The following is a 27,081-nucleotide window of genomic DNA, read 5'->3' on the forward strand; positions in this document are numbered from 1 at the left end:
AACGCTTCCCAGTCACCCTAGAAGGAAAATGCTGTTACCCCATGTTACATTACAGATAAGGAATCACAAGTGTAAGGAGCTTGTTCCAGGGTTACAGGGCTAGTCAGGGACTGAGCTGGGATTCAGTCTTGGCCAATCTGATGCCACAATCTGTGCTCTGAAACGGGGGTTGGCAAACTACAGCCCACTGGCCAAGTCCAGCCCAATGTCTGCTTTTGTAAATAAAGTTTTATTGAAACAGACAAGTTCTCATTCGTTTACATGATGCCTTTGGCAGCTTCCATGCAACAGTATTAGTCCAGTAGCTGCAGCAGAGACCACATGGCCCATAGAGCCTAAAATATTTACCTGTCCCTTTACAGGAATGGAGAAGGCAATGGCGACCCACTCCAGTACTCTTGCCTGGAAAATCCCATGGAAAGAGGAGCCTGGTAGGCTACAGTCCATGAGGTCGCTAAGAGTCGGACACGACTGGGCAACTTCACTCTACAGGAAAGAGACTGCTCTAAAACTCCAACTCCTGCTGCTTCCTCTCCCACAGAAATAACAGGAGGTAAGTAAAATAATTGAAAATAATTTTTTAACATACCATGATTCATGAAATGGAACCCTGTGAAAGAGAATCACTGGAGTGGTGGGGCATGAGCTCTTTAAAATGTGAGTCCCCAGAGAGGGGACCTCCAAGCTGAGATCTGAAATCTGGGACAGAGCTTCTCACTGAAGAACGAGTAGCTTATTTAGCTCCCCCTATATCCACTACATCTGCAAAGGATGACAAAGAAGCCAGTCTCCTTTCTGGAGTTAAAAGATTGCTTCCCCCTTTAAATGGGAGCCTGGGAGGATTCAGTGAGGGGAATGATCGATGAAAATGTTCAGCATGGTACTTGACACCCAGCTGACACTTACCAAACAGCCCTCCTTCCTTCTGTCTCCCATCCTTGCCACCTGCTGAACCAAAACTGGTCTGCTGCCTAAACTTGCAAAGGTTTATACATCATGAACACAGTGCTTTATGCTTTAAAATGGACATTGACATTTAATATAGTAAAGTGAGGGTTGGAAGTATGTGTCCTAACTCAGAATAAATTGTTTGGTCCAGTGGATGAGTCCCAAAGGGGAAAAATGTGCTAGCTAAGTCATTCCATTTGTGGTTGGGGCACAGATTCTCTTTCTTGATCCAAATGGCCAAGGCTGAGGGCAGAAGGGGGGTTGGGTGAGTGGGTGCAGGATGCTTGCCTTGGCAGTCTTCTGCATGAGTCCCTCCAAGACTGTCAGTCTCCATTTTATATGGTACCTTCATCCATCCATTACCAACATTAAAGGCCTCATCTTTAACCGGGCTCTGGGCCATTTGCTTGACAGTGAAAAACTGCTGAGTTTTCCTGCCAAGTGTATATCCATATATTTTTTATAGATATAAATTGCCTTCAAAGCCACTTCTCCTCTTTAACAGTTAAGGTTACTATATCTGCCCACCCCTTTGGTTCTTTAGAAAAACACAGACTTTGTGGTTAGACCTGGCTTTATGTCCTGTTCTGCTCAACTAGCTGTGTGACCTTGGGGAAAACTTTTAACTTCTCTGATCCTCAGTCTTGTCATTTGTAATAATAATATATATTACTGTCATCCATTTATACAATATTTGGGCATTTCTTATGTGCCAGGCACTGTGCTGGGCTCTATGGATTTCACAGCAAACAAGACAGGTGAGATCTCAATCCTTGTGGCTCTTACAGTCTAGTAGAGGGAGTTATTATAATCAAGTAAATAAATGCTTAAGATTGTTACAGATGTCATCAGTGATATGGAGGGGATGGGGTGATGTAATAGAGTGAGCTACTTAAGTGATACTGAGGCAAGACCTGCAGAATAAGAATGAGCAAACCATGGGAAGAGCTGTAAATGACATCAGGCAGAGGGAAAAAGGTCTGGAGGTAGGGAAAATGTGTTTTAGGAAGACAGAGTAGTCAGTATCCAAGAGGGGCAGTGGTACAAGACAAGGTCAGAGAGGTGGATAGAGACCAGCTCACATGGGCCTTATGGGTCATGACAAGGAGTTTTAGGTTTTATTCTAATCAGCCTGAGAAGCCAATGAAAGTAATTGAGACATGTATAGGATTCACGTGTTTAAAAGATCAGTCTGGTTAACTGCATGGTTAAGGGATCATAGGGAAAAAGGGTAAAAACAGGGAGGCCAAGGTTGTAAGGATTACCTACAATTACAAAGGTAAAATAATGAGCACATCTCCTGACACTTAGAATTTCTCTATGAATGTTAGTTAGCTGTTTTTCTGAAAAATCTAAGCCTGTCTTATCTAATACGGTAGACAGTGGCTTCATGTGGCTATTGAGCATTTGAAATGTGACTAGTGCAATCATGCAAATGTATTTTATTTCATATTAATTAAATTTAAAAACTAGTATTTGACTCAGTCACTTGGGAAGTACTTTTGAAAAACTTGGATATATGAGTCTATATTTTAGCTGTAAATTTTATGAAATCTGAGTACAGATTCAACTATTTTTGATGAAAATTTAATGTCCAAATTGAGATGTTCTATAACAGTAAAATGCACACATGATTTCAAAGATTTAGTATGAAAAACAAAATGTAAAATTCAGTTAATAATTTTCATATTGATCACATGTTCAAATTTTGGACATACTAGGTTAAATTAAATATTATTTAAATAAATTAATTTCACTTATTTTACTGTTTTTAAAGCTTTAAAAAATTTTTAGATTAACATATGTTACTGAGTCCAAGATTACTACTTCTTGCCATACAACAAGCTAATAAATCAAGAGGTGAGATGTTGGGACAAGAAATAGAGACTTTATTCAGCAATCCAGCAGACTGAGAAGATGGTGGACTAGTGTCCCAAAGAACTATCTTCCCTAAGTTAGAATTCAGGCTTCTTTTATGCTAAAAGGAAAGAGGGTGTGGCTCGATGTTGCAAACCTTGGTGCCAGAATCCTTTGTTCCTGCCTTCCCTCTGCAGGTCTCTTTGGTAACAATGTGCCTGTAAACCTTCAACAAAACAAATGTCATTCTCTTCTGTGGTCTTTAGAGGAGCAGTGTTATATCTTTAAATGTCAGAGCCTTGAGAATGGGTTCTCCTGTATACTGCAGGCTATGGGCAACATTCTTTTACAAACTGCAAAGTCAGAATGACTAAGCATGGGCCACAGAGCACACATGGGTTAGAGCTAAAGAAATAGATCCAATATGGAGCCAGGTTTGTTCTTGTCTGTTACACATAAGTGTCTCACGTCTATTACTATTGGACCATGCTGATGAAACAGACAGAAATCTAGAAATTTAAACACACAGGATGTTAACTCTTGATTATGTCTCCTATCTAGAAATCTCAATTTGAAGATTAGAACTGGGCAAAAATAAAAAGCAATAGCATCTTTTGGAAACACTAAGAATACAGGATCTGCATGTTGATTATATATTTGATGTGTATCTCATCTTCAGGGAATTCTTTTGGCTTCCCTAACTATTCCTGGATATTGGACCTTACTTTAGCAAATTCAAGTACTCCAACTCTGGGAGAAGGAGCCCAGGTCTTAGGGAACCTGCAGGTGTAAAGCTTAATCCCCAGAGCTGGGCTCAGTAACCTTGTGATATTAATATATCCACTTTGAGCAGGAAAAGGACCGAAGCAGTCTAGCATAGATTGAAATCTCTAGCTCCAGGGAGCATAGATGCATAGAGCCTCCTAAAGGTTCAGGACAGTGTGTTCATAGTAAGTCACTGGGAGAGGTAGGACTGATTTCCATCTCTTCCTGCAGATTCTCCACAAAGCAATTAAATAAATTGCTTTAACTTAAAGTATAGTTAAAGTTTGTACCAGGGTCTGTATGTAGTGCTTTAGGTTTGTTACCCCATTTAAACTTCATGAAACTTTCTGAGGTAGGTGTTAAGGTTTAGTGACTTGTCCAAGATCATATCACACAGCTGCTAAGAGGCAGAGCAGGGATTCAAACCCAGGCAGCCTGACACCAGAACCTACACTCTTAGTCACCACACAGGCAGCAATCCTGTTGACATACCAGTGACCCAAGGGACCACCCTTGAATATAAAACTTCTCTAGTTCCATCACTTGTAGCCATTGCTGAGACTTGCTTACCCCTTGCTAGTCCCTGCTCTGCTCCTTATGATTGAGAGATGGGTGTGTGCCACTAAGAAATCACCCAGTTGCTCCCTCCAGAAAGAAAACCAAAGAGTAAATGATTATTTTGCTATTCTCCAGATTTATCACCGTACCCACCACAGGGTCTAGTATGCTGCCTAGCATTCATTCACTATTCATTCATTCATGTTCAGCTTTCATTCTTTCAACAAACTTAGGTGATCAGTTCCCTGTCTTGTGGGATATGAATGGAAGCTTCACAAATACTATCACTATTAGTAATATTACGGGTCATCATTAGTAACACTAATAATCAAGTTATATTACTATTAGTAATTGGTCTTAATAATGGTAATACTGTAACACCTTCATTAATAATAATATTTGTGGAGCACTTGCATGCTAAGTACTATTAATATTAATATCACTTAATTATCACTTAGTAATTTTTTTTCTATCTTGAGCACTTAAATTTCTGTGTTTAATTCTCTCAACAATGGTATAAGGAAATTCCAGAAGCCTCAAAATACCACACAGCACATGAGAGCACTGGGTTATTCAGTGTTTTGGCCATAAATTCCTGAAATAGGGTCATTCACCCATGTGATAGCAGGATGTTCACTGACCCCTTACAACTGTAAACAAAACAGACATGGTCTCTGCACTGGGAAAATCACAACAGAACCACCCTCTGGATGGAAAACACTTAGTTTCCTTTTACAGAGCAGGGTTACTAGAACGAAGAGACAAAATCTCTACAGTTTCCGGAATTGATTGGTGGGCTTGCATCTCTAAAAATGTTTCTTGTCTCATGCTCTATACCTCTGCAACAGCCAACTCTTTCTCATTCCCCAAAATGCTCCAAAGGTTTTCATGATGTCCTCCAACCTCTCTTTTTTGGTCCTTTTTATCCTCTTAATGAATTATTCCTCCTCCAACAGACTAACTCAGATAGCTTCTTAGGGAAGATCTACCAAACAGGTCCAACTGCTTGTTTGTTCTTGGTATAAAAAGAAAAGAATGGAGTGCTTCTGCCTTTAGGCCCAGTAGTGCCTTCCTTCATCCCCAGTCTCCCAGGCTTCGCCTCTAGCCTGTGAGCTCATGAGGATGGAGGAAGGCAGGGACAGTTTCTTATTAGGTGTCCTATACCCAGCTATTGTCACAAGGCCTGTCACATATTATTATTGTCTCTAATGTGCATTAAATATTATGTGCCAAGCCTGTGGGTCCTTGTCTTCTAGATTATATCATTTTCTGCCAAAAAACTGAAGAGGGAGTAACCACTGTTTTGTTGTTGTTCAGTTGCTAAGTTGTGTCTGACTCTTTGCGATCCTATGGACTACAACACGCCAGGTTTCTCTGTCCTTCACCATCTCCCGGAGATTGCTCAAATTCATGTCCATTGAGTCAGTGATGTTATCTAACCATCTCATCCTCTGTAACCCCCTTCTCCTTTTACTTCAGTCCTTCCCAGCATGAGGCTCTTTTCCCATGAGTTCACTCTTCACATCAGATGACCAAAGTATTGGAGCTTTAGTTTCAGCATCAGTCCTTCCAATGAATATTCAGGGTTGATTTCCTTTAGGACTGACTGGTTTGATCTCCTTGCAGTCCAAAGGACTCTCAAGTCTTTCTCCAACACCACAGTTCAAAAGCATCAATTCTTCGGTGCTCAACTTTCCTTATAGTCTAATTTTCACATCCATACATGACTACTGGAAAAACCATAGCTTTGACTAGATGGACCTTTGTCGCAAAGTGATGCCTCTGCTTTTTAATATACTATCTAGGTTTGTCATAGCTTTCCTTCCAAGGAGCAAGTGTCTTTTAATTTTGTGGCTGTAGTCACCAGCTGCAGTGATTTGGGAGCCCAAAAAAATAAAATCTGCCATTGCTTCCACTTTTCCCCCACTATTTGCCATGAAGTGATGAGACCGGATGCCATGATCTTAATTTTTTTGATGTTGAGTTTCAAGCCAGCTTTTTTCACTCTCTTCTTTCACCTTCATCAAGAGGCTCTTTAGTTCATTTTCTGCTATTAGAGTGGTATCATCTGCATATCTGAGGTTGTTGATATTTCTTCCAGCAATCTTGATTCCACCTTGTGATTCATCAAGTTCAGTTCAGATTGCTCAGTCATGTCTGACTCTTTGCGACCCCATGGACTGCAGCACACCAGCCTTCCCTGTCCATCACCAACTCCCAGAGCTTACTCAAACTCATGTCCATTGAGTCAGCGATGCCATCCAACCATCTCATCCTCTGTCATCCCCTTCTCCTCCCACCTTCAATCTTTCTCAGCATCAGGGTCTTTTCTAGTGAGTCAGTTCTTTGCATCAGGTGGCCAAAATACTGGAGTTTCAGCTTCAGCATCAGTCCTCCCAATGAATATTCAGGACTGATTTCCTTTAGGATAGACCACTTGAATCTCCTTGCAGTCCAAGGGAGTCTCAAGTCTTCTCCAACACCACAGTTCAAAAGCCTCAATTCCTCGGTGCTTAGCTTTCTTTATAGTCCAACTCTCACATCCACACATGACTACTGGAAAAACCATGGCTTTCACTAGACAGACCTTTGCTGGCAAAGTAATGTCTCTGCTTTTAAATATGCTGTCTAGTTTGGTCATAGCTTTTCTTCCAAGGAGCAAGTGTCTTTTAATTTCATGGCTGCAGTCACCATCTGCAGTGATTTTGGAGCCCCAGAAAATAAAGTCTGACACTGTTTCCACTGTTTCCCCATCTATTTGCCACAAAGTGATGAGACCGGATGCTATGATCTTAGTTTTCTGAATGTTGAGTTTTAAGCCAATTTTTCACTCCCCTCTTTCACTTTCATCAAGAGGCTCTTTAGTTCTTCTTCACTTTCTGCCATAAGGGTGGTGTCATGTGCATATCTGAGGTTATTGATATTTCTCCTGGCAATCGTGATTCCAGCTTGTGCTTCATCCAGTCTAGCATTTCTCATGATGTACTCTGCATAGAAGTTAAATAAGCAGGGTGACAATATACAGCCTTGACATATTCCGTTCCCGATTTGGAACCAATCTGTTGTTCCATGTCCAGTTCTAACTGTTGCTTCTTGACCTGCATACAGATTTCTCAGGAGGCAGGTGAGGTGGTCTGTTATTCCCACCTCTTTAAGAATTTTCCAGTTTGTTGTGATCCACACAGTCAGAGGCTTTGGTGTAGTCAATAAAGCATAAATAGAGGTTTTTCTATAACTCTCTTGCTTTTTCTATGACCCAATGGATGTTGGCAATTTGATCCCTGGTTCCTCTGCCTTTTCTAAATCCAGCATGAACATCTGTAAGTTCACGGTTCACGTACTATTGAAGCCTGGCCTGTAGAATTTTGAGCATTACTTTGCTAGTGTGTGAGATGAATGCAATTGTGCGGTAGTCTGAACATTCTTTGGCATTGCCTTTCTTTGGGATTGAAATGAAAATGTATCTTTTCCAATCCTGTGGCCACTGCTGAGTTGTCCAAATTTGCTGGCATATTAAGTGCAGCACTTTCACAGCATCATCTTTTAGGATTTGAAATAACTCAACTGGAATTCCATCACCTCCACTAGCTTTGTTCATAGTGATGTTTTCCTAAGGCCCACTTGACTTTGCGCTCTAGGTGAGTGATCACACCATCGTGGTTATCTGGGTCATGAAGATCTTTTTTGTATAGTTCTTCTGTGTATTCTTGCCACCTCTTCTTGATATCTTCTGCTTCTGTTAGGTCCATACCATTTCTGTCCTTTATTGTGCCCATCTTTGAATGAAATGTTCCCTTGGCTCCATCCCAATTTTTACATATGAGGTACATTTATATATTACGCTTAGAAGCATTAAGTAATTTGCCCCAATGTCACACAGCTAGTCAAATGGCAGAGCTAGAATTAGGATTCAAATAATCAAATCATCCACCTAAAGCATTTTTCACAGCATATAACACCTAATAAGCATGTAATTAATAAAGGCTAGCTACTAGAACTATCATCCAAAATTGGACAGCTATTAAAAAATGTGTAATGTTTCTGTTGAATTTATTTACGTACTTAGTTTGCTCTGAAATTTACAGTCTATCACACCAGAATTTAACAGGACTTCTTAAAGATCATAAGACCTAACCACTTAACTTTTTTAAGGGTTACTGTATTTAAAAAAATATTAAAAGGTTTCTAAAATTCTGATACATTTTTAATATTTACTTTTGGCATATTAAAACTTTTGATTTACTCAAAAACATAACCGTATGTATAACCTCATTCAGACATAAATTCAAAAAGCAAATGTGATACCCTTCTTGAAAAGGTCACTTCCAGCTTACTCTGCAGTAGGTTCTGTGAATTATAGAAAACTAATATTCTGTTGTTATCATTGGTTATGTATCTGGCTACCTTAAAGGAATATCTCAGTTCAGTATTCCTAGCGGGCAATGCGTGGGGTCTAATTAACATTCAGTAAACATTGGTGATGGACAGGGAGGCCTGGCGTGCTGCGATTCATGGGGTCGCAAAGAGTCGGACACGACTGAGCGACTGAACTGAACTGAACTGAAACATTGGAAAAGACCCTGATGCTGGGAAGGGTTGGGGGCAGGAGGAGAAGGGGACGACAGAGGATGAGATGGCTGGATGGCATCACCAACTCGATCGACATGAGTTTGAGTAAACTCCGGGAGTTGGTGACGGACAGGGAGGCTTGGCGTGCTGCGATTCACGGGGTCACAAAGAGTCGGACACGACTGAGCGACTGAACTGAAACATTTCTTTAATGAATGTATAAGCCAACAGTTCGCTTTTGGTTCCAGGACTGCTTAACACTCTCGAATATTACTGAGGACCACAGAAAGCTTTTATGTGGGTTCTATGTATAACTGAAAATATTGTAATATTAGTTTATTAATTAACTTAAAATAACAATACACCCATTATATGCTAACATAAATAATCTTTCTATAGATAACTAAGTTTTCCAAAACAAAAAATGTATATACAGTGAAGAGTGGCATTGCCCTACATTTTTGCAAATCTCTGGCTTAATAAAAGACATCTGGATTCTCGTCGCTCCTGCGCTCAATCCATTGCACTATCACAGGACACATATCCTCTGGAAAAATTCATTGTATATTCATAAGAGGAGGATGGAGAGGGCATTAACAACTTATCAACACTGTTTTGATCTAGCTGTAGACCCCTTTCGACAAAAATACACTTTGAGAAACATTGTAAGGAAAACTATTTTTGAACAAAGTTCATGCTTCAGGACTCTTCTGTACACAGCACAGCTGGCATGAGAGAGGTCAGAGCAGAGGAGTAAAAGGAACACCGTAGAAACAGCCTTTCTCTTTTTCTTTTTTCCTCCAGAGCCCAGTATTGCGGAGTCTTGCCGTAACCCAAGATGGCAACCATCTCTCATTTTCAGTCCGTACAATGACGTCATAGAGCGACAATGCCGCACCCTCTCACTGAGGTTTTACAACATTTCCCAGGATGCTTTGCCAATGGCGACGCTATTTACCGGCGCCGACGGAAGAGCACCTGACTGAGCGGAAGTAGAGATCTCTGAGGCGAGGAAGGTGAGGACGAGAGGTACTGTGAAGCTGTGAGTAGCCACATGGGTCTGTAGTCTTGGCGGTGAGGGACACAGCCAGGGGAGGAACGTTTGGGAAGTGTGGGGGTGGCCCTCCTTAACTCAGGAGCCTCAGACCCTTCGTTCTTATACTAGTCCTGGGAGCAGGGAAAAACAAAACGTTGCTGTGGAGGCACAGTCTCCGTATTAAAATCGTACTGTTTTAAGTTTTCTTGGGACGAGATAGGGGCGAATTCGGGTTCTGCCGCAACCCAAGGGTCTTTGGCGTGATTTTACTGCGACCGGAGGAGTGGCGCCGCTGAAGGTCTGACTCAGCTTCTACAGCACTAGTTCTCAATTGGCTGCACCTGAAAGTCACCTGGGATGCCGTTTTAAAACTACAGATGCTCTGGCTCCACGCCAGACCGGTAAATCAGAATCTGTGGAGTATACAATCTGGTCAACAATACTTGCTAAAGCGTTTCGAGTGTTAACGTTGTGCATACAGGGTTAAGAACCACGCTTTTCATGGCTAATTCTGACTCCTTCGGGAATCCTGATTAGGGCTACCTGAGCCAAGGTCTCTCTTCCACTGTAACCTGCGTGGACTGTATCACATGCAAGTGGGTGAAGTTGATGATTGCTCTGTTGGCACGGATTGTATTTTGAGGTCTACCAGAAACTTATTTTTGAGCTTCGGTGCGGTGATGCTGGAAAGCCAGGTCACAGTTTCTTATTTACGACCTGGTTATTCATTCGGAATAAAAATTAGAAACGCGTTGTTTTTCTTGCCATTGTTTTCGCTTCTACCATTTTTTTTGCAACCTTGAAAAACTGGGAGCAGTAGAAGATGGAGGAATCACATTAAAATCAGTGTCTCTTATTGGCTTGTAAGAAGTTCTGAAAAGGGTAACAGTTAGAATTACATTTGGCATTATTTGTGGGCTTATGAAAGCCTTTATATATATATATATATATATATATATATATATATATATGACTTTATAATTGAATCAATGAAAAGAAGTTAGGATGTGATTTGAATTTTGATGCAGAAGTTTGTTTAAATGTGGTAGTTAGGATTGGATAGGCAGGTAGATAGCATTACCTAACCTATTTTCTCTTTTGCAGTTTCAGCTTCACCTCCCTCACTGATTCAGCATGGGGGATAAGTCAGAGAACTGTAGGGTTCCAGAGGATCTGTTAACTGGTTTGAAAGTTACAGATCCCCAGGAAGCAGAGTGTGTTAACCCTTCAGTATCCAGTGCCAAAGAGCATCATTCCCGGAGCGAGCTGCTCAAGGATGTCGAGGCCCAGCCCCAGGAGGACCAGGGAGAGGAGGAGTGCTTTCATGACGCCAGTGCCTCATTTGAGACGGAGGAGCCAGGAGTGGACAAGATTGAGAACAAACCTGAGGATGATATGAATTCCTCTGAACTAGATGAAGAATATCTAATGGAACTGGAAAAGAACATGCCAGATGAAGAGAAAAAGGTAAATATTATGTATTGTGCATGATTTGCCATGTAAACTTTTTTAAAGTGCTAAATTTGATTGATACTATAACATAGATTGTGTCATTTGTGGTAAAAACTGACTTGCCCATCTGTGTCCTTATTGCTTTAGTAATGATGGATCTGAGATAAATCAGTGACATGGTGGGGCTGCATTGAGTGTGTCTGCTTAGCAAAGAAGTTTCTACTTCTGTGAACTTTGAGTTCTTATGTTCATCTTGTGTGATTATTATATATATACCTTTTAACTTTAATGACCTTATCGATGGTTGGCTGCTGAAATTCCTGTCATAGATATTTTTTGGTCAGACTTTAGAATTTGGCATGTTGCCTGTTTGTTAATCCTTCATTAGCAAAAAAAATAACTGCCTGAATATCCTGGTGTTGATTTACTTACAGAGGGCAGTGACTGGGACCTGTGTCATTTACATTTTGTTCTTGAGGAACAGAATTGTGTGTGATAGTAGCTCATTTGTTAAGCACCAATAATATGCCAACCACTAAGCTTAAAATGTTGCTTGTGTTTTCATTTAATCTTTACTACATGCCTATGAAACGTATACTGTTAACATCTCTATAAGACAGCAGTTTAGGGTAGTACAGTAACTTGCCTGAAATCACGTATCTATTAAGTAGCAGAACTGTTTCTCAATCCCAGATCTCTCTGATTCCAAAGGTAAAATATAATGCTGAATTTAATAACAAAAACAATTGTCTTCCTACAAAGCAGATGCACTAATAAAATGTATACTATCCTGCTACTTTGCCCTTGGACTAGTGACTGAGCAAGCATTTATTTTGGGAGACAGAGGCTTGGGGTCTTCCATATATTCTTCCTTCTGATCTCATAAGCAAGGTGGCTTAAAGAGGTACTGTAACATCTGAGTTTGTCTGCAGAGAAAATGAGTGAGACTTGTAGCTTATGCCTCTGAAGCACTCACTTGCTGAACAGGTTATGATGCATTGGTGATGGGCTGAGATGGTAAACATGCAGTGTAATAATGCGAGGGGGGACGTGGCAGGAAGTGAGGAGAAGCATCTTAGGCACTTTTCATGATCAAATCTTTTGGTTTTGACAGGCATGCATTAGCTTTTGTGCTAGTGTGTGCCACTAGAGAAGAACGATAAAGGGCAAAAATGAGCCAAGTTCATAAACTACCTCCAGCAGAAACAGCTCAGAAAATTAAATCAAATACTATTTCAGTAACATTAGAGAAATGATTTTCCAGAAAGTGTTTGGCTCAATTTTCATAACACTGGTGTAGATATGAAATGACCATGTTCAAATCTAAGCAATGCTTTTCTGATACCTTAATGTAGTTTGCCCTGCTATGGTGAATTTTCTCCAATGCCATTGGTTTGGTTTGTTACATACTATGCTTCCCATTCTCGTTATAGCAAAACATTTTTTGTCTCCTGGCCAGAAAATTTTAAGTTCTATAAATATTAGAAATAATTCTTTTTATTACTTATAAATCAAATATTCTAAACAGCAGAATACTTTTAAACTTTTTTCCTTTTAAAAATTAAGATATAATTTACATGTTGTATAACTGTTTAAGTTCTAATGTGTACTACTCACTGAGTTTTGACAACTGTGTATACCTGTGTAACTAACACCAGTTGAAGTATTCGCTTTCTTTTATGATACTTTGATAAATATCTTTGTGAAATTAGTATTAGGAAATCAGCTAAACAGATGAAGAAATGTGTCTGTTGCACATAAGGTTTAGTTTTATAAGTCATTGGGAAAAGGATATATTTAAGCTTGATTCTTTTAAAGTAGATGCAGTTCAGTTGATTCAACAACAAAAATGAACACAAAGGGCCACATGGGAAGATGTTCAGCCTCAGTAATAATTTTTAAATGCAAATTAAAGCATATCTTATTTCTCAGAGCATTGTTCAGATGTTGACAAGAAAAGGAAGTAGGAACTAATGTACTAACAGTGAGAGTTTGAATTGCTACATCATTTCTGTGGTGTACAGATAGCAAATTTTTATATGAGCATTTCTTTAGATCAGGGCTACCATGGAACCTTCTGCAGTGATGGGAATGTTCTATATCTCCACTGTCCAATATGGTAGCCACTGGCTACCACATTTTAACAGTCATCTGGCCATTAAGCAGTTAAAATGTGGCTAGTGCAGCTGACAAAATGAATTTAAAAATTATTTTTTAAATTTTAGTTAATTTAAATAGTCTCACATGGCTGGTGAGCACCATAAAGTACCACGTTGCAGGATCATGCATAATTTCAGAAAACTAGAAATAATGCTGAACAGACGGTATTACTTTAAACAGTTTTGGCATGTTTATGTGTGGTGTACAACGTAGTCATTAAAAAGAGGTAAATCTTCATATTGACATGGATTAATGCCTGAATGTTAAATGAATTAAGCAGGTGTTATAATATGATTTGTAATAAATATGTATTTGGTGTTTGTCCGGTTCCTGACGCAGAGATCCTAAGACCTTTGAAACTTCCTAAGTGAAAAGAGATGAAAGTTTATTTTGTTATTCATAGCAAGGCTCTTTCAACCACACGTGACTTAATGTTAATGAGATGACTTTGGGAAAACCCCTAAGGATGAGGTCTGGTTGTCACTTTGGAGCTCTCAGCCCCACCCCCACTTCACCCCACCTCTGGGGAGGGAAGAGATGCTGAAGGTTGAATTAATCACTAATGATCAGTGATTAATCAATCATGCTTACTTAATGAAAGCTCTATAAAAACCCCTACAGGATGGAGTTCAGAGAGCTTCAGAGTTGGTGAACACGCATAGATGCTGAGAGGGTGCACATCCATAGAGCCTGGAAGCTCAGAGTGAAGGGTTGCACAAACCTTGCCTTATGCATCTCTTCCATCTGACTGTTCCTGAGTTATATCCTGTATAATAAAGTGATAATCTAATAAATGAACTCTTTTTCTGAGTTCTCTGAGCCCCTCTAGCAAATTAGTTGAACCTGAGGAGGTGGTCGTGGAAGCTGTCCATTTATAGCCCATGGGCCAAAAGTAGAGGTGACAGCAACATCATGGATGGGCTTAGAGGGCGTTATGCTAAGTGAGAGAAGTCAGAGAAAGACAGATACTGTATGATATCACTTTTATGGGGAATCTAAAAAATAAAACAAACTGGGGAATATAGCAAAAAAGAAACAGACTTGCAGATACAGGAAACAAACCAATGGTTACCAGTAGGGAGAGGGAAGGAAGGAGGGGCAGTATAGGGGTAGAGGAGTAAGAGGTACAAAGTACTGTGTATAGAATAAGCTATGGGGGTGTACCATACAGCACAGGGAATATAGCTAATATTTTATAATAATGCTAAGTGGAATATAACCTTTACAATCATGGATCACTGTGTTGTACATCTCTATATATAACTTGTATAATATTGTGCATCAGCTATACTTTAGTTTAAAAAATATATATATATATGTGTATATATATACACACACACCAAAAAAAAAACCCAGCAGTGACAGCCTGGACTTGCAGTTGGCATCTGAAGTTGGGATGGAGCCAGTCTGTGGGACTCAGCCCGTAACCTGTGGGGTCTGGCACTGTCTCCAGTAGATAGTGACATAATTGAGTTAAAGTGTAGGACACCGGCTTGTCCACTATAGAGTCGGAGTTGCTCGGTGTGAGAGAAACTTCCACACATGTTCTAAGTGAGTGTTGAGAGTAGAAGACACATGCAGGTGTTTTCTTTATCAGAGGTTATAGAACAGTGATTTAAGTTAAAAACCTGTGTGAAAATAGTTTATACATGAAAATGTGCTTATACAGGAATGCTTGAAAGCATATACACCAAATTATAAAAAGTGAGTAGCTCTGAAGGGTGTGGTTATTGGAGAATTTTCTTTTATATTTAGTACAATTTTATAATGTTTGCAGGATTTTTTTTTATGGTAAGCATATGTTACACTTATGACCAACATCAGAAAAAGTAACTCCAGTTTGAGTATATAAATAAAATTTCAATTCTTTATAACCAGGGCAGACTTTTTACTAAAATAAGCACATAAAGCTGACCTTTGGGGATTTGGGAAAGATTTGCTATCATAGGATCTGTGTATTGCCAAACTTATCAAGTATCAATACCTGAAGTCTGTTATTCAAGCTGACTTGACTTGCCCTGTGGCTGAGAAGATCCAGGCTCAAGTGGGTGCCAATTCTCAGCAGAACTCATAGATCAGGAGTAATGGAGGAGGGAGAGGCAGTTAAGGTTTGTTTAAAACCAGCAAAATCTCTTCAAGAAAGCACTGGTGTGTATGTTTCAGAAGCAATCTTGACTAATTGTGAAAACCTAAATGTAGACATGACTACCCAGAGGGATGGGATTTTAGCTCACATTTGAGATGTACTGGATCTGCAAAACAAATAAATGATTTTTAAAGGCTTGACTGAGGTGGACTTACCTGGTAGCAGATGAGAATTATTACTATAATAATATTATGATACAAAGATGCTTATAGTTTGGAAAACTATAGAATATATTTCTTTGTGGTGGTATTGATGTAAGAGAATCATTTTTTGTGGGCTGCTTATCAAAATGGAGTTCTCTGGGTGTTCTTACGCACACGCTAAAAGACCACTATCATGGAACGTTGCACACTGTCTTCATTAAATAGCTGAGTAAGTAAGATTTTCTGTCTCCCATGAGGGCCAGTAATTGGTCTTACAGATTTCAGAGATTTTATCATTCATTTATTCAAGAAATATTTTGCATTTCTTCCACATGCCACGCATTATTTGAGGCATTTAGGAATACAGCGGTGAATAAAACACTCATCTCTCATATTCTAGTTGGGCAGTATGGGTGGAGGTGGGGGGAGTGATAAGATGAGAAAGGCAGGGGGCCTGGAAGGGTGGGCCCGACTATTTTTTTTAATTGTAATATAATTGCTTTACAGTATTGTGTTAGTTTCTGCAGTGCAGCGGGAATCAGCCGTATGTGCACGTACATCCTCTCTCTAGAGCCTCCCTCCCACCCCCCACCCCTCCTCTGGGTCACCACAGAGCACCAAGCTGAGCTCGCTCTGTTCTGCAGCAGCTTCCCGCTGTTTCACACACGTCAGTGCTGCCCTCCCAGCTCGTCCTGCCCTCTCCTTTCCCCTCTGGGTCCACAAGTCCGTCTGTATGTCTGCGTCTCTATTCCTGCCCTGCAGGTAGGTTCAGCTGTACCATTTTTTGCATATATGTGTGTTAATATACAGTATTTGTTTCTCTCTCTGATGTACTTCACCCTATGTTACAGATGCTAGGTTTATCCACATCCCTACAACTGACTCAATTTCACTCCTTTTTATAGCTGAGTAATATTCTGTTATGTACCACATCTTTTTTATACATTCATCTGTCAGTGGACATTTATCTAGGTTGCTTCATGTAGGCAGGACTACTTTAAATTGGTTGGTCAGGGAAGACTTCTCTGGGGAGGTGCCATTTCAGGAAAGACTTTGTGGGAGAAAGGAGTCGAGTGTGTGAGGATCTGATGGGAAAATATTCCATATAAAGGGAGCAGTTAGTGTAAAGGTTGTAAGGTAGCTGTAAGCTTGATGTATTCTTGGCACGGGCTTCCCTGGTGGCTCAGATGGTAAGGAATCTGCCTGCAATGCAGGAGACCTGGGTTCTATCCCTGGGTTAGGAAGATCCCCTGGAGAAAGGAATGGCAACCCACTCTAATATTCTTGCGTGGAGAATCCCACGAACAGAGGAGCCTGGCGGGCTACAGTTTATGAGCATGCAAGGAGTGCAAGGGCCAGGAGCTGGAGCAAAGTGATCAAGGAAGAGAATGGGGTGATAAGTTAGAGTCTGTTGATGGAACACCTTGGGAGCCATGAGTAGGGAATTTTAATTTTTTTCTGACTGCAGTAGGAAAACAGATGGGTAATTTTAAGCCAGAGGAAAGATGAAAGTTATTAACATTTTATTAAGAGTATTCTGTTGGTCATGAGGACAGGGATGGTGCAGAACACTGAGACCAGTTAGGGCCTAATCTGTAGCCTGTGAAAGATGATGGTAACTTGAACTGTGGATTGAGTGAAGATAAGTGAATGCTTCAGGATACGTTTTGGAGGAGGAGTTGACAAGACATACTGAATTCCGTTGGGAGGGCTGGACAGAAAATAAGCATGATTCCTTGGCTTTGACTCCTGGGTAGCTGGTGATGCCCATTAAAACTAGGCAGATGATGGAGGGCTTTTTGAGTTTGTCAGGTCTCTGGTGATTTCATTTTTGTGTGCAAATGAAAAAGGTTTTTTATTTTTAAGCCCGAGTGCAGATTGTATCCTTTTAACGGATTTGTTCCCTGTTGCCAGTTGGTTGCACATCGAGTTCATTTACAAAAAGTCTGTTGCTTGGTGAGCATGGACTTGGCATGTTGTTTCTGCAATTTTAAAACATTTTCCTTAGGTTCTGAAATTGTAAAGGATTGTTTTTTCCTTTAGGGCTGTTTAATCTTTAACCAGGAACAGTTAATGGTTTAGTGCTGAAGTTCTTTATTAGTCTTTGCCCCGTCACTCCCACATTACTTTATCCTTTTGATTACCATGTTTCTCCTGCCTCATTGCATTATTTTTTTTAAATATTATACTTGTTTTACTTATTTGTCTGTGCCTGGTCTTCGTTTCTGCATGTCGAATCTCGTTCCCTGACTCGGGATTGAACTCAGGCCCCTTGCATCGGGAGCACCGAGTCTTATCCATTGGACCACCAGGGAAGTCCCCATTGCATCGTTTTCATAGTCTTATCAGTGTTGTTCTAACCGTGGGCATGTTTACCAGGAACAGTTCTCTTGGTTGCTTCCAGAAAGTTTTCAGTAACTTTTCTATAGTGCCCTGCATATTCTGTTAACCTCATGAGAAAACCCTTTCTGATTTGTTCTTTCCCTTTTATCTCATTTCTAATGGGCATCCTTTTGAACTAAGGTTGCCATATTTATTAATTTTATAGCGTTTACCAGTATTAAGTTTAATGAATGCTGTTGACAAGTGATTAAATAAAATCCTACAATTTAAGAACTGGAAGGGACCTTAGATTTCTGATCCTGATGTTAAACCAGGGGAAATAAGGGCCGTTTACTCTAAAACATTTGGAAGTTATTTGCTGATCAAAGAGTTAAAATGGCATTCAGTGTTTCTTTTGTTTACTAAGGAAGATCTCATTGTGTAGATCAGTGGTTCTCAAACTGAATTGTGTCTGAGAGTCACAGGAACCTTGCTAACCATGCAAAGCCCTGAGAGGTGTCTGCTACCACAGAATTGTGAGGTAGCAGCCAGGAACCTCCTTTGTTAACTATTGAAGTTAGTTGATTGACAGTGTTGTGTTCGTTTCAGGCGTACAGCATGGTGATTCAGTTGTACTTTTTCTCAATTATATTTCTTTATAGGTTATTACACGATATTGAATGTAGTTCGCTGTGCTAGACAATAAATCCTTGTGGCTTATTTTCTATGTCATTTTGGTTCAGGTAGAACTGTGACTGCACTTTGGGAGACAGCTTAGATGAATGCAGATGACTAAGCTTCCAAAACAAGAAGTATTGACTAACCAGTACACTGACTTCATCTAACATCAGAAGAACTTACTAATAGGATTTTTTTTTTCCTTGATCTTGTGCTCAGGGTTCTAAAAGATTAAAAGAGTGGACAGAATTTAAGCAGTACCAAAGTAAGAAAATTTTTTCTGTTGAACTGAGCTTTGGGAGATGGGATTTTCTGAGTTAAGAAACAGGAAACTATTTCCAAGATCAGTTGTCTTTCCTCAGAAGGATAAGACTTAGTGAGAGGTTCTAACTACAACTGCAATCTAGAGATTCTCCCTCCAAGCTCCTAGTAAACTAATAAGAATGACTTGTGGAAAGAGCAAATGTGTAAAGCAAATGATGTCTTATTTCAAAGAAAACAAAACTGAAGCTTCTGTTTCCTTTTTAATGATAAACCATTCCCTTCGGATAATTTGTATGTCGATGTATCTAGCCCTTTCAGGGTAAGGTTTCCTCTTAACCATATAAATAGGGCTGAAGCAGAAAGTTTTGTTGTCTCTGCTTCCACTTTCCAGCCCTTTAGCAAGTATGTAACTTTTTTTATTCCTCTTTTTTAGCCAAATAAGATTGATCTCTGCTTACTGTGCTTTAAAAGTTTGTACTGTTTTATTTTGTAGCAATTACTTTACAAAGCTGCAGGGGGAAGCAAAGAGCTCCTGATAGATTTACAATAGGGAAATTAATCTGCAGATAGTGAACCTCATGTTTTTCTCCCTGTTGTCTATAAACACATATTCACTACAGAATTATTTAATTAAGAGAAGTTTTTTTAAATGTACTTAATGCAAGTTTTTATCATTTAATAATGATGGAAGGGATATACACTTGTAAATTCCAAGTCAAGGATATTGTATTTATGTTTTGTTCACTGACCTAAAGTATAGGAAATATCCCTAGCCAGCCACTGCATCAAGAAGGTCTCTGGTGAAGAGTGGTGGTTTTGTGATTAATAAGGGAATGGTTGAACACCTTCTGATATTTTTTCCAGGTTACACCAATATCTAAAGTTGTGTCAGTTGGAATTTTGTGGATTCTGAGTTACAGAAAGCCATTCCCTACACTGAGCTTAAAGAGGAATTCACCTGTTTTTCCCCCAGTAGTTAATAGATTTTTACATTTAGATCTGCAGTCCAGTTGGAGTTTATTCTTATGTGTAGTGTGACATAGAATTCCAAATTTTTCATTTTCCAAATAACTACCAGCTTGTCCCAGGACTGTTTCAAAAGTCCATCTTTGCCTCAATGATCTAGTTATATTTTAGTGTTAACTGAGTTTGTTTCCTTTCCCAAATGCTTACCCTCTTCCTGTTTGTCAGATTATCGTTTAAATTTAGGTTATAGTGGCATTAGAACCTCATTTAGACTCAGATTGGATTACCAGAGATCTAAGTAGTAATACAATTTAAAAATAACTGGAGAATTAATTATTTTAAAAGTATAAAAACATGCTGTGGAGATGGCTTTCTGCAGTATAATATTTCAGTTCTTTCATAAAGGACGGTGCCCCATGTCATGAAATTATTTTACCCTATGACCCAAGAAAATAATTTTCTAGAAAACAGAGTAAAAGATCCCATGCATCTATATATTTGTAAGGGCTAAGAATAAGGGAGACCTGGATTCAGTCTCTGGGTTGGGAAGATTCCCTAGAGAAGGGAAACCCTCCCCACTCCAGTATTCTGGCCTGGAGAATTCCATGGACTGTGTAGTCTGTGGGGTCACAGAGTTGGACATGACTGAGTGACTTTACTTTCAAAGAATAAGTACTTGCAGATTGAATTCATCCATCTTCAAGGAATCCATTTTGCTAACTTACTGGAAAATGAACTTGAATTAACTGTAGAAGAAAAACCCAAGACCAGTGGTACAAGTCCCTGATTCACAGTGAGGTAGAGGTCTATTTTTAACGTAGGTCTCAGGATCTTTATAGATCAGATCTCTGGGACTTGATGACATGTTCTGAAGTAGTGTCATCTTCCTTTCGGGTGCCCTAATTCTTGGTAGCAAGGGAATTTAAAGTCACTTTTTCCTCAGGACAGTGAAACGTGTAAACTTTGTGCTTATTACCTTTCCGCAGCAGTTTCTGTGTCTTGCTCAGTTATTCCTTCCTGCAAACAATTTGTTATTTCCATACAGTGAAAGACAATATACTCTTGTAGTTAAAAGTGTGAAGGGTTAAACAGATCTGTCTTAGTAGCTCCATCATTTAACTTGGTATAAGGTGGGATAATAATACTACCTTTCTTACAAAGTTGTTGTAAGGATTAAATGACTAGCACATGAAAGCAATCAGGAAGTGTTAGTTGTTAGCTAAGTTGTAGCTAAAATTCAATGTGAGTGTAGACTGCAAAATACTTGTCCTCTTTATGTATTTTATAACTACTGTTAGGTGCATATCGATTTTTATAGCTATTATATTTTCCTAACTTGACTCTTTTATCATCATGAAATGTTCCTTCTTTGTCTCTAGCAGTAATTCTTGTTTTTAAAACTATTTAGTCTGATACTTCTATAGGCAGTGCTATAGACAGTGTTTTCATCCCTCCCAAAATTTATATCTTAAAAGCTTACTCCCAATGTGACGGAATTAAGAGATGGAGCCTTTGGGAAATGATTAGGTCGTGAGGTTGGAGTACTCATGAATGAGATTTGCGTCCTAATAAGAGATCTAAGAACCCCTGACCATTCTGTCACATGAGGCTGTAGTGATCCTTATGATCCAGAGAGCAGGCACTCACCAGATATTAAATCTGCCAGCCCCTTAATCTTAGACTTCCAGCCTCCAGAATGCTTGTTGGTTATAAGCCCCCCAGTCTTTGATACTTTTGTGATAGCAGCCCAAACTAAGACATCCACTCTCTTTTGTGGTTACTGATTGATATATTTTTGATATCCTTAAACGTTCACCCTGTTTGCATGTTTGAATCTGAAGTGTGTCTTAGAGACAGCATGTGATTGGATCTTCTTAATTTCATTCTGACAGTCTCTGCCATTTCATTAGTGTTTAGTCCATTCACATTATGCTTATTGACATGGTTAAATATATATCAGACATTTTGTCTTCTATACGTCTCATGTCTTTTTTATTCCTTTTTCTTTTACTACAGTCTTTTGTGTTAGATAATTTTTTTAATGTACCATTTTAATATTTCTGATTTTTTAGCCATCTGTTTCTTAGCTAAATTTTCTTGAAAGTGAAAGTCTCTCAGTTGTGTCCAGCTCTTTGCAACCCCATGGACTATACAGTCCATGGAAATCTCCAGGCCAGAATACTGGAGTTGGGTAGCCTTTCCCTCCTACAGGGAATCTTCCCAACCCAGGGATCGAACCCAGGTCTTCCACATTGCAGGCAGTTCTGTACCAGCTGAGCCACAAGGGAAGCCCTAAAAGAGAAAATAATGTATTTATAGAGCATTTGGTGTATTTCCCATTTATAATACCCTTCATTTCTTCATGAACTTTTACTGTCCGGTGACATCTTTCAGTCCAAAGGACTTCCTTTAGTTTGTCTTGTAAGGCAGGTATGATAGCAGCAAATGCTCTGTCTTTATCCGTGAATGTCTTTATTTAGCCTTTATTTTGAGGTGTGGCTTTCTTAAATATCTAATTCTTGATTGACAGTCTTTTTTCTTTTACCATTTTGAATGTGTCAGTGTGTCATTTTACTGCCTCTGCCCTTCATTGTTTCTGGTGAGAAATCAGATATTGACAGTTTTGTTGTTCCCCTATACTTGATAAGTTGTTGTTATCTCATTGCTTTCAGATTTTGTCTTTGAGCAAATTTGACTCTGGTGTCTCTAGAGATAGATCTGTGTACTTGGGGTTCACTGAGCTTCTTGAATCTTTAGATTAACTCTGTTCACCACAGTTTTGAGATTTTTAGTCATTTTTTCAAATACCTGTTCTCATTTCTGGGATTCTAATCACATAATATTGTGACGGGTCCTTTTTTTTTTTTCCATCTTTTTTTCCTGCCCTTAGTTCTTCAGATTGGATGTCTATTGCTCTAACTTCAAGTTTTCTTATTCCTTATGCCAATGCAAGTCCGCTGAGCCCATCTGAATATTTACAGTTACTGAATCTTTCATCTTTGTTTTCATTTTGTTTTTCTTTGTAAATAATGTCTGTCTTTTTTTCATGGTTCTGTTTTTTAATCATTGTCATCATGCTCATTAAGTCTTTAAACATACTCCATTTTTTCAACAAATTATAACTTTTTTGTTTTTTTATCATCTTAAAATTTTAAAAATTTTTATTGGAGTGTAGTTGATTCATAATTTGGTTAGTGCATATATAAAGCAAAGTGAATCAGTTGTGTGTGTGTGTGTGTGTATCCATTCTTTTTCAAATTCTTTTCTCATATATGTCACCACAGAATATTGAGTAGAGCTCCCTGTGCTATACAGTCAGTCTTTGTTAGTTACCTATTCTGTCTTTAGTGGTGTGTGTATGTTGATTCTAATCTCCCGATTTATCACTTCCCCCCTGTGGTTTTCCTTTGGTAACCGTAAGTTTGATTTAGAGATCGGTGGGTCTGTTCTGTTTTGTAAGTAGATTCATTTGTATCATTTTTTATTAGATTTCACATGTTAGTGATTTCATATGATATTTCTGACTTAACTTCACTTAATACAATCTTTTGATGATGGCCATTCTGACCAGTGTGAAGTGATAGCTCATTGTAGTTTTGATTTGCATTTCTCTAGTAATTAGTGATGTTTAGCATCTTTTCATGTGTGTCTTTTTGGCTATCTGTATATCTTCTTTAGAAAAATGTATATTTATATGTTTCACCCATTTTTGATTGGGTCATTTGGGGTGTGTGTTTTGTTTTTTTTTTTGAACCACGCGAGTTGTTTGTATGTTTTGGAGATTAACCCCTTGTCATTGCATTGATTAAAAATATATTTCTTCTCATTCTGTGAGTTGTCTTTTCGTTTTGTTTATGATTTCCTTTGCTGTGGAAAACTTAGTTTACTTAGGTCTCATTTGTTTATTTTTGCTTTTATTCTCATTACTGTAGGAGGTGGATCAAAAAAGATATGCTGTGACTTATGTTGAGCCTGTGATTTCCGTCTAAGAGTTTTATAGTTTCCAGCCTTACTTTTAGGTCTTTAATCCTTTTCATTTTTGTCTATGGTGTTAGGGAGGATTCTAATTTCCATTTTTTTTTTTCATAAAGCTGTCCAGTTTTCCTAGCACCACTTTATGGAAGAGACCATGTTTTCTGCATTGTATAGTCTTGCCTCCTTTATCACAGATTTGTTGAAAATAGGTTTATCTCTGGATTTTGTCTCCTGTTGCACTGATCTTTATTCCTGTTTTTGTGCCCGTACTATGTTGTTTTGATGACTGCAGTTTGTAGTATAGTCTGCAGTCAGGGAGCCTGATTCCTCTAACTCCATTTTTCTTTCTCAGTATTGCTTTGGGTATTCAGGGTCATTTGTGTTTCCATACAAATTTCTATAATTTTTGTTTTGAGTCTGTGAAAAGCGTCATCAGTAATTTGATAGGGATTGCATTGAATCTGTAGCTTGCTTTGGATAGTATAGTCATTTTGATGGTATTGACTCTTCTAATCCAAGAACACTGTATATTTTTCCATCTGTGTCATCTTTGATTTCTTTCATCAGCCTCTTGTAGTTTTCTGAGTACAGGTCTTTTTGCCTCCTTAGGTAGGTTTATTACTAGGTATTTTATTCTTGATGTGATGGTAAATGGGATTGTTTCCTTAATTCTCTTTCTGATCTTTTGTTGTTAGTTTATAGAAATGCAAGAGATTTCTGTGTATTAATTTTGTATCCTGTGACTTTACCAGATTCCTTGATGAGCTCTAATAGTTTTCTGATGGCATTTTTAGGATTTTCTATGGATAGTGTCATGTCATGTACAAACAATGACAATTTTGCTTCTTACCCAATTTGAATTTCTTTTATTTCTTTTTCTTCTCTGATTGCCATGGCTAGGACTTCCAAAACTGTGTTGAATAAAAGTGGGAAGAGTAGACATGCTTGTTCCTGATCTTAGAAGGCATGGTGTATGTGTGCTGTCATGTCTGACTCTTTGCTGTCCCATGGACTGTCCCCATCAGGTTCCTCTCTCCATGGAATTTTCCAGGCAAGAAATAAGAGGGGGTTGCCATTTCCTTCTCCAGGGGCTCTTCGTGACCCAGAGATCAAACTTGCATCTCCTGTGTTGACAGGCAGATTCTTTACCACTTGTGCCACCTGAATGATCTAAATTTTCCACCATTGAGAGTGATGTTAGCTGTGGGTTTGTCACATATGGCCTTCATTTTGCTGAGATGGGTTCTCTCTGTACCCACTTTGTGGAGTTTTTTTTTTTTTCTGTTTTTAATGATAAATGAGTTTTGAATTTGTCAGAATCTCTGCATCTATTGAGATGACTGTATGGTTTTTCTTCTTCAGTTTGTTAATGTGGTGTATCACACTGATTGATTAACATATGTTGAAGAATCCTTGCATCCCTGGGGTAAATCCCGTTTGATCATGGTGTATGATCCTTCTAATGTATTGTTGGATTTGATTTGCTAATATTTTGTTAAGGATTTTTGCATCTGTGTTCATCAGTGATATTGGCCTGTAATTTTCTCCTTTTAGTAGTTGTCTTTGTCTGGATTTGTTATTAGGATAATGGTGGACTTGTAGAATCAGCTTAGGGGTGTTCCTTCCTCTGCAATTTTTTGGAAGCATTTCAGAAGGATAGGTGTTAACTCTTCTCTAAATGTTTGATAGAATTTGCCTGTCAACATTTGTTGCAAGTGTTTTGATCACAGTTTCCATATCAATACTTATGATTAATATGTTCATATTTTCTGTTTATTGTTCAGTTTTGGAAGATTGTACCTTTCTAAGAATTTATGATCTTTTTTGTATTTTTGTGATGTCTACTGTAACTTCTTTTTCATCTCTAACTTTATTGTTTTGAGCCTTCTGCCTTTTTGTATTGATAAGTCTAGCTGAAGATTTATCAATTACATCTTTTCAAAGAACCAGCTTTTAGTTTCGTTGATACTTTCCTTTGTTTTCTTCATCTCTATCTCATTTGCCTGCTCTGATCTTTATGATTTCTTTCCTTCTACTAACTTTGGATTTTGTTCTTCTTTCTTTAGGCGTAAGGCTATGTTGTTTGATATTTTTTGTGTTTCCTAAGATTGCATTGCCATATACTTCCTTTTTAGAACTGCTTTTGCTGCATTGCATAGGTTTTGGATCATCATGCTTTCATTATAATTTGTGTGTAGGTATTTTTTTATTTCCTCTCTGATTTCTTCAGTGATCTATTGGTAGTTCAGTGTCATATTGTTCAGTGTCAAATTGTGTGTGTGTGTGTGTTTACAGGTTTTTTTACTGTAATTTATTTTTAATCTCATAGTGTTGTGGTCAGAAAAGATGCTTGATATGATTTCAATTTTCTTAAATTTACTGAAGCTTGATTTATGGCCCAAGATGTGACATATCCTGGAGAATGTTCCATGTGCACTTGAGAAGAAAGTGTATTCTGCTTTTGAATGAATTTTTCTATAAATATCAACTGTCTATCTTGCTTAATGTGTCATTTAAGGCCTGTGTTTCCTTATTGATTTTCTGTCTGCATGATCTGTCCATTAGTGTTAGTGGGGTGTTAAAGTCCCCCACTATTACTGTCCGTTTCCCCTTTTATGACTGTTAGCATTTGCCTTATATATTGAGGTGCGACTAGGTTGGGTGTATATTTGTTTATAGTTGTTACATCATCTTCTTGGATTGACCCCTTGATCATTGTATAGTGTCCTTCCTTGTCTCTTATAAGTCTTTTTTTAAAAAGCCTGTTTTATCTGATGTCATTATTGCTACTTCAGCTTTCTTTTGGTTCCATTTGCACAAAATACATTTTTCCATCCCCTCACTTCCAGTCTGTATGTGTCCTTGAATCTGAAGTGGGTCTCTCATAGGCAGCCTATACACAAGTCTCATTTTTTTTATATATTCAGCTGTTCTCCGTCTTTTGGTTGGAGCATTTAATCTGTTTACATTTAAGGTAATTATCTATCTGAATTCTTAACTACCATTTTGTGAATCATTTTCAACTTAATTTTGTAGGGTTTTTTTTTCCCCTTCCCCATTTGTTCTTTTGTGACTTGAGGATTATCTTTATTTAGTGTTGTGTTTGGGTTGCATTTCCTTTTTTGTGTGTGTTGTAGTTTTTTGGTTTGTAGTTCCCAGAAGGTTATGATATAGTAGTCTATATCAGATCAGTTCAGTTCAGTCGCTCAGTCATATCTGAATCTTTGCAATCCCATGGACTG

The 27,081-nt window shown here is 38.6% G+C and overlaps 1 protein-coding gene across 4 annotated transcripts in view; it reads left to right on the forward strand.

Annotated features, from left to right (window-relative positions):
• Nucleotides 1-9,541: 9,541 nt before the first annotated feature.
• TTC1 (tetratricopeptide repeat domain 1) overlaps nt 9,542-27,081 on the forward strand; it is a 48,211-nt gene continuing 30,671 nt past the window's right edge. Inside the window, exons 1-2 of one of the 4 annotated variants that reach the window (XM_043913446.1) lie at nt 9,542-9,713; nt 10,838-11,200. In XM_043913446.1, coding sequence (XP_043769381.1) covers nt 10,868-11,200 — 333 coding nt within the window. In that variant the 5' untranslated portion in view covers nt 9,542-9,713; nt 10,838-10,867. Of the gene's footprint in view, nt 9,740-10,835; nt 11,201-27,081 lie in introns of those variants that run through there. The other 3 variants (XM_043913447.1, XM_043913445.1, XM_043913448.1) reach the window with 3 other exon arrangements.

This window comes from Cervus elaphus, chromosome 9 (genome assembly GCF_910594005.1).
Source record: "Cervus elaphus chromosome 9, mCerEla1.1, whole genome shotgun sequence".
NCBI lineage: Eukaryota > Metazoa > Chordata > Mammalia > Artiodactyla > Cervidae > Cervus > Cervus elaphus.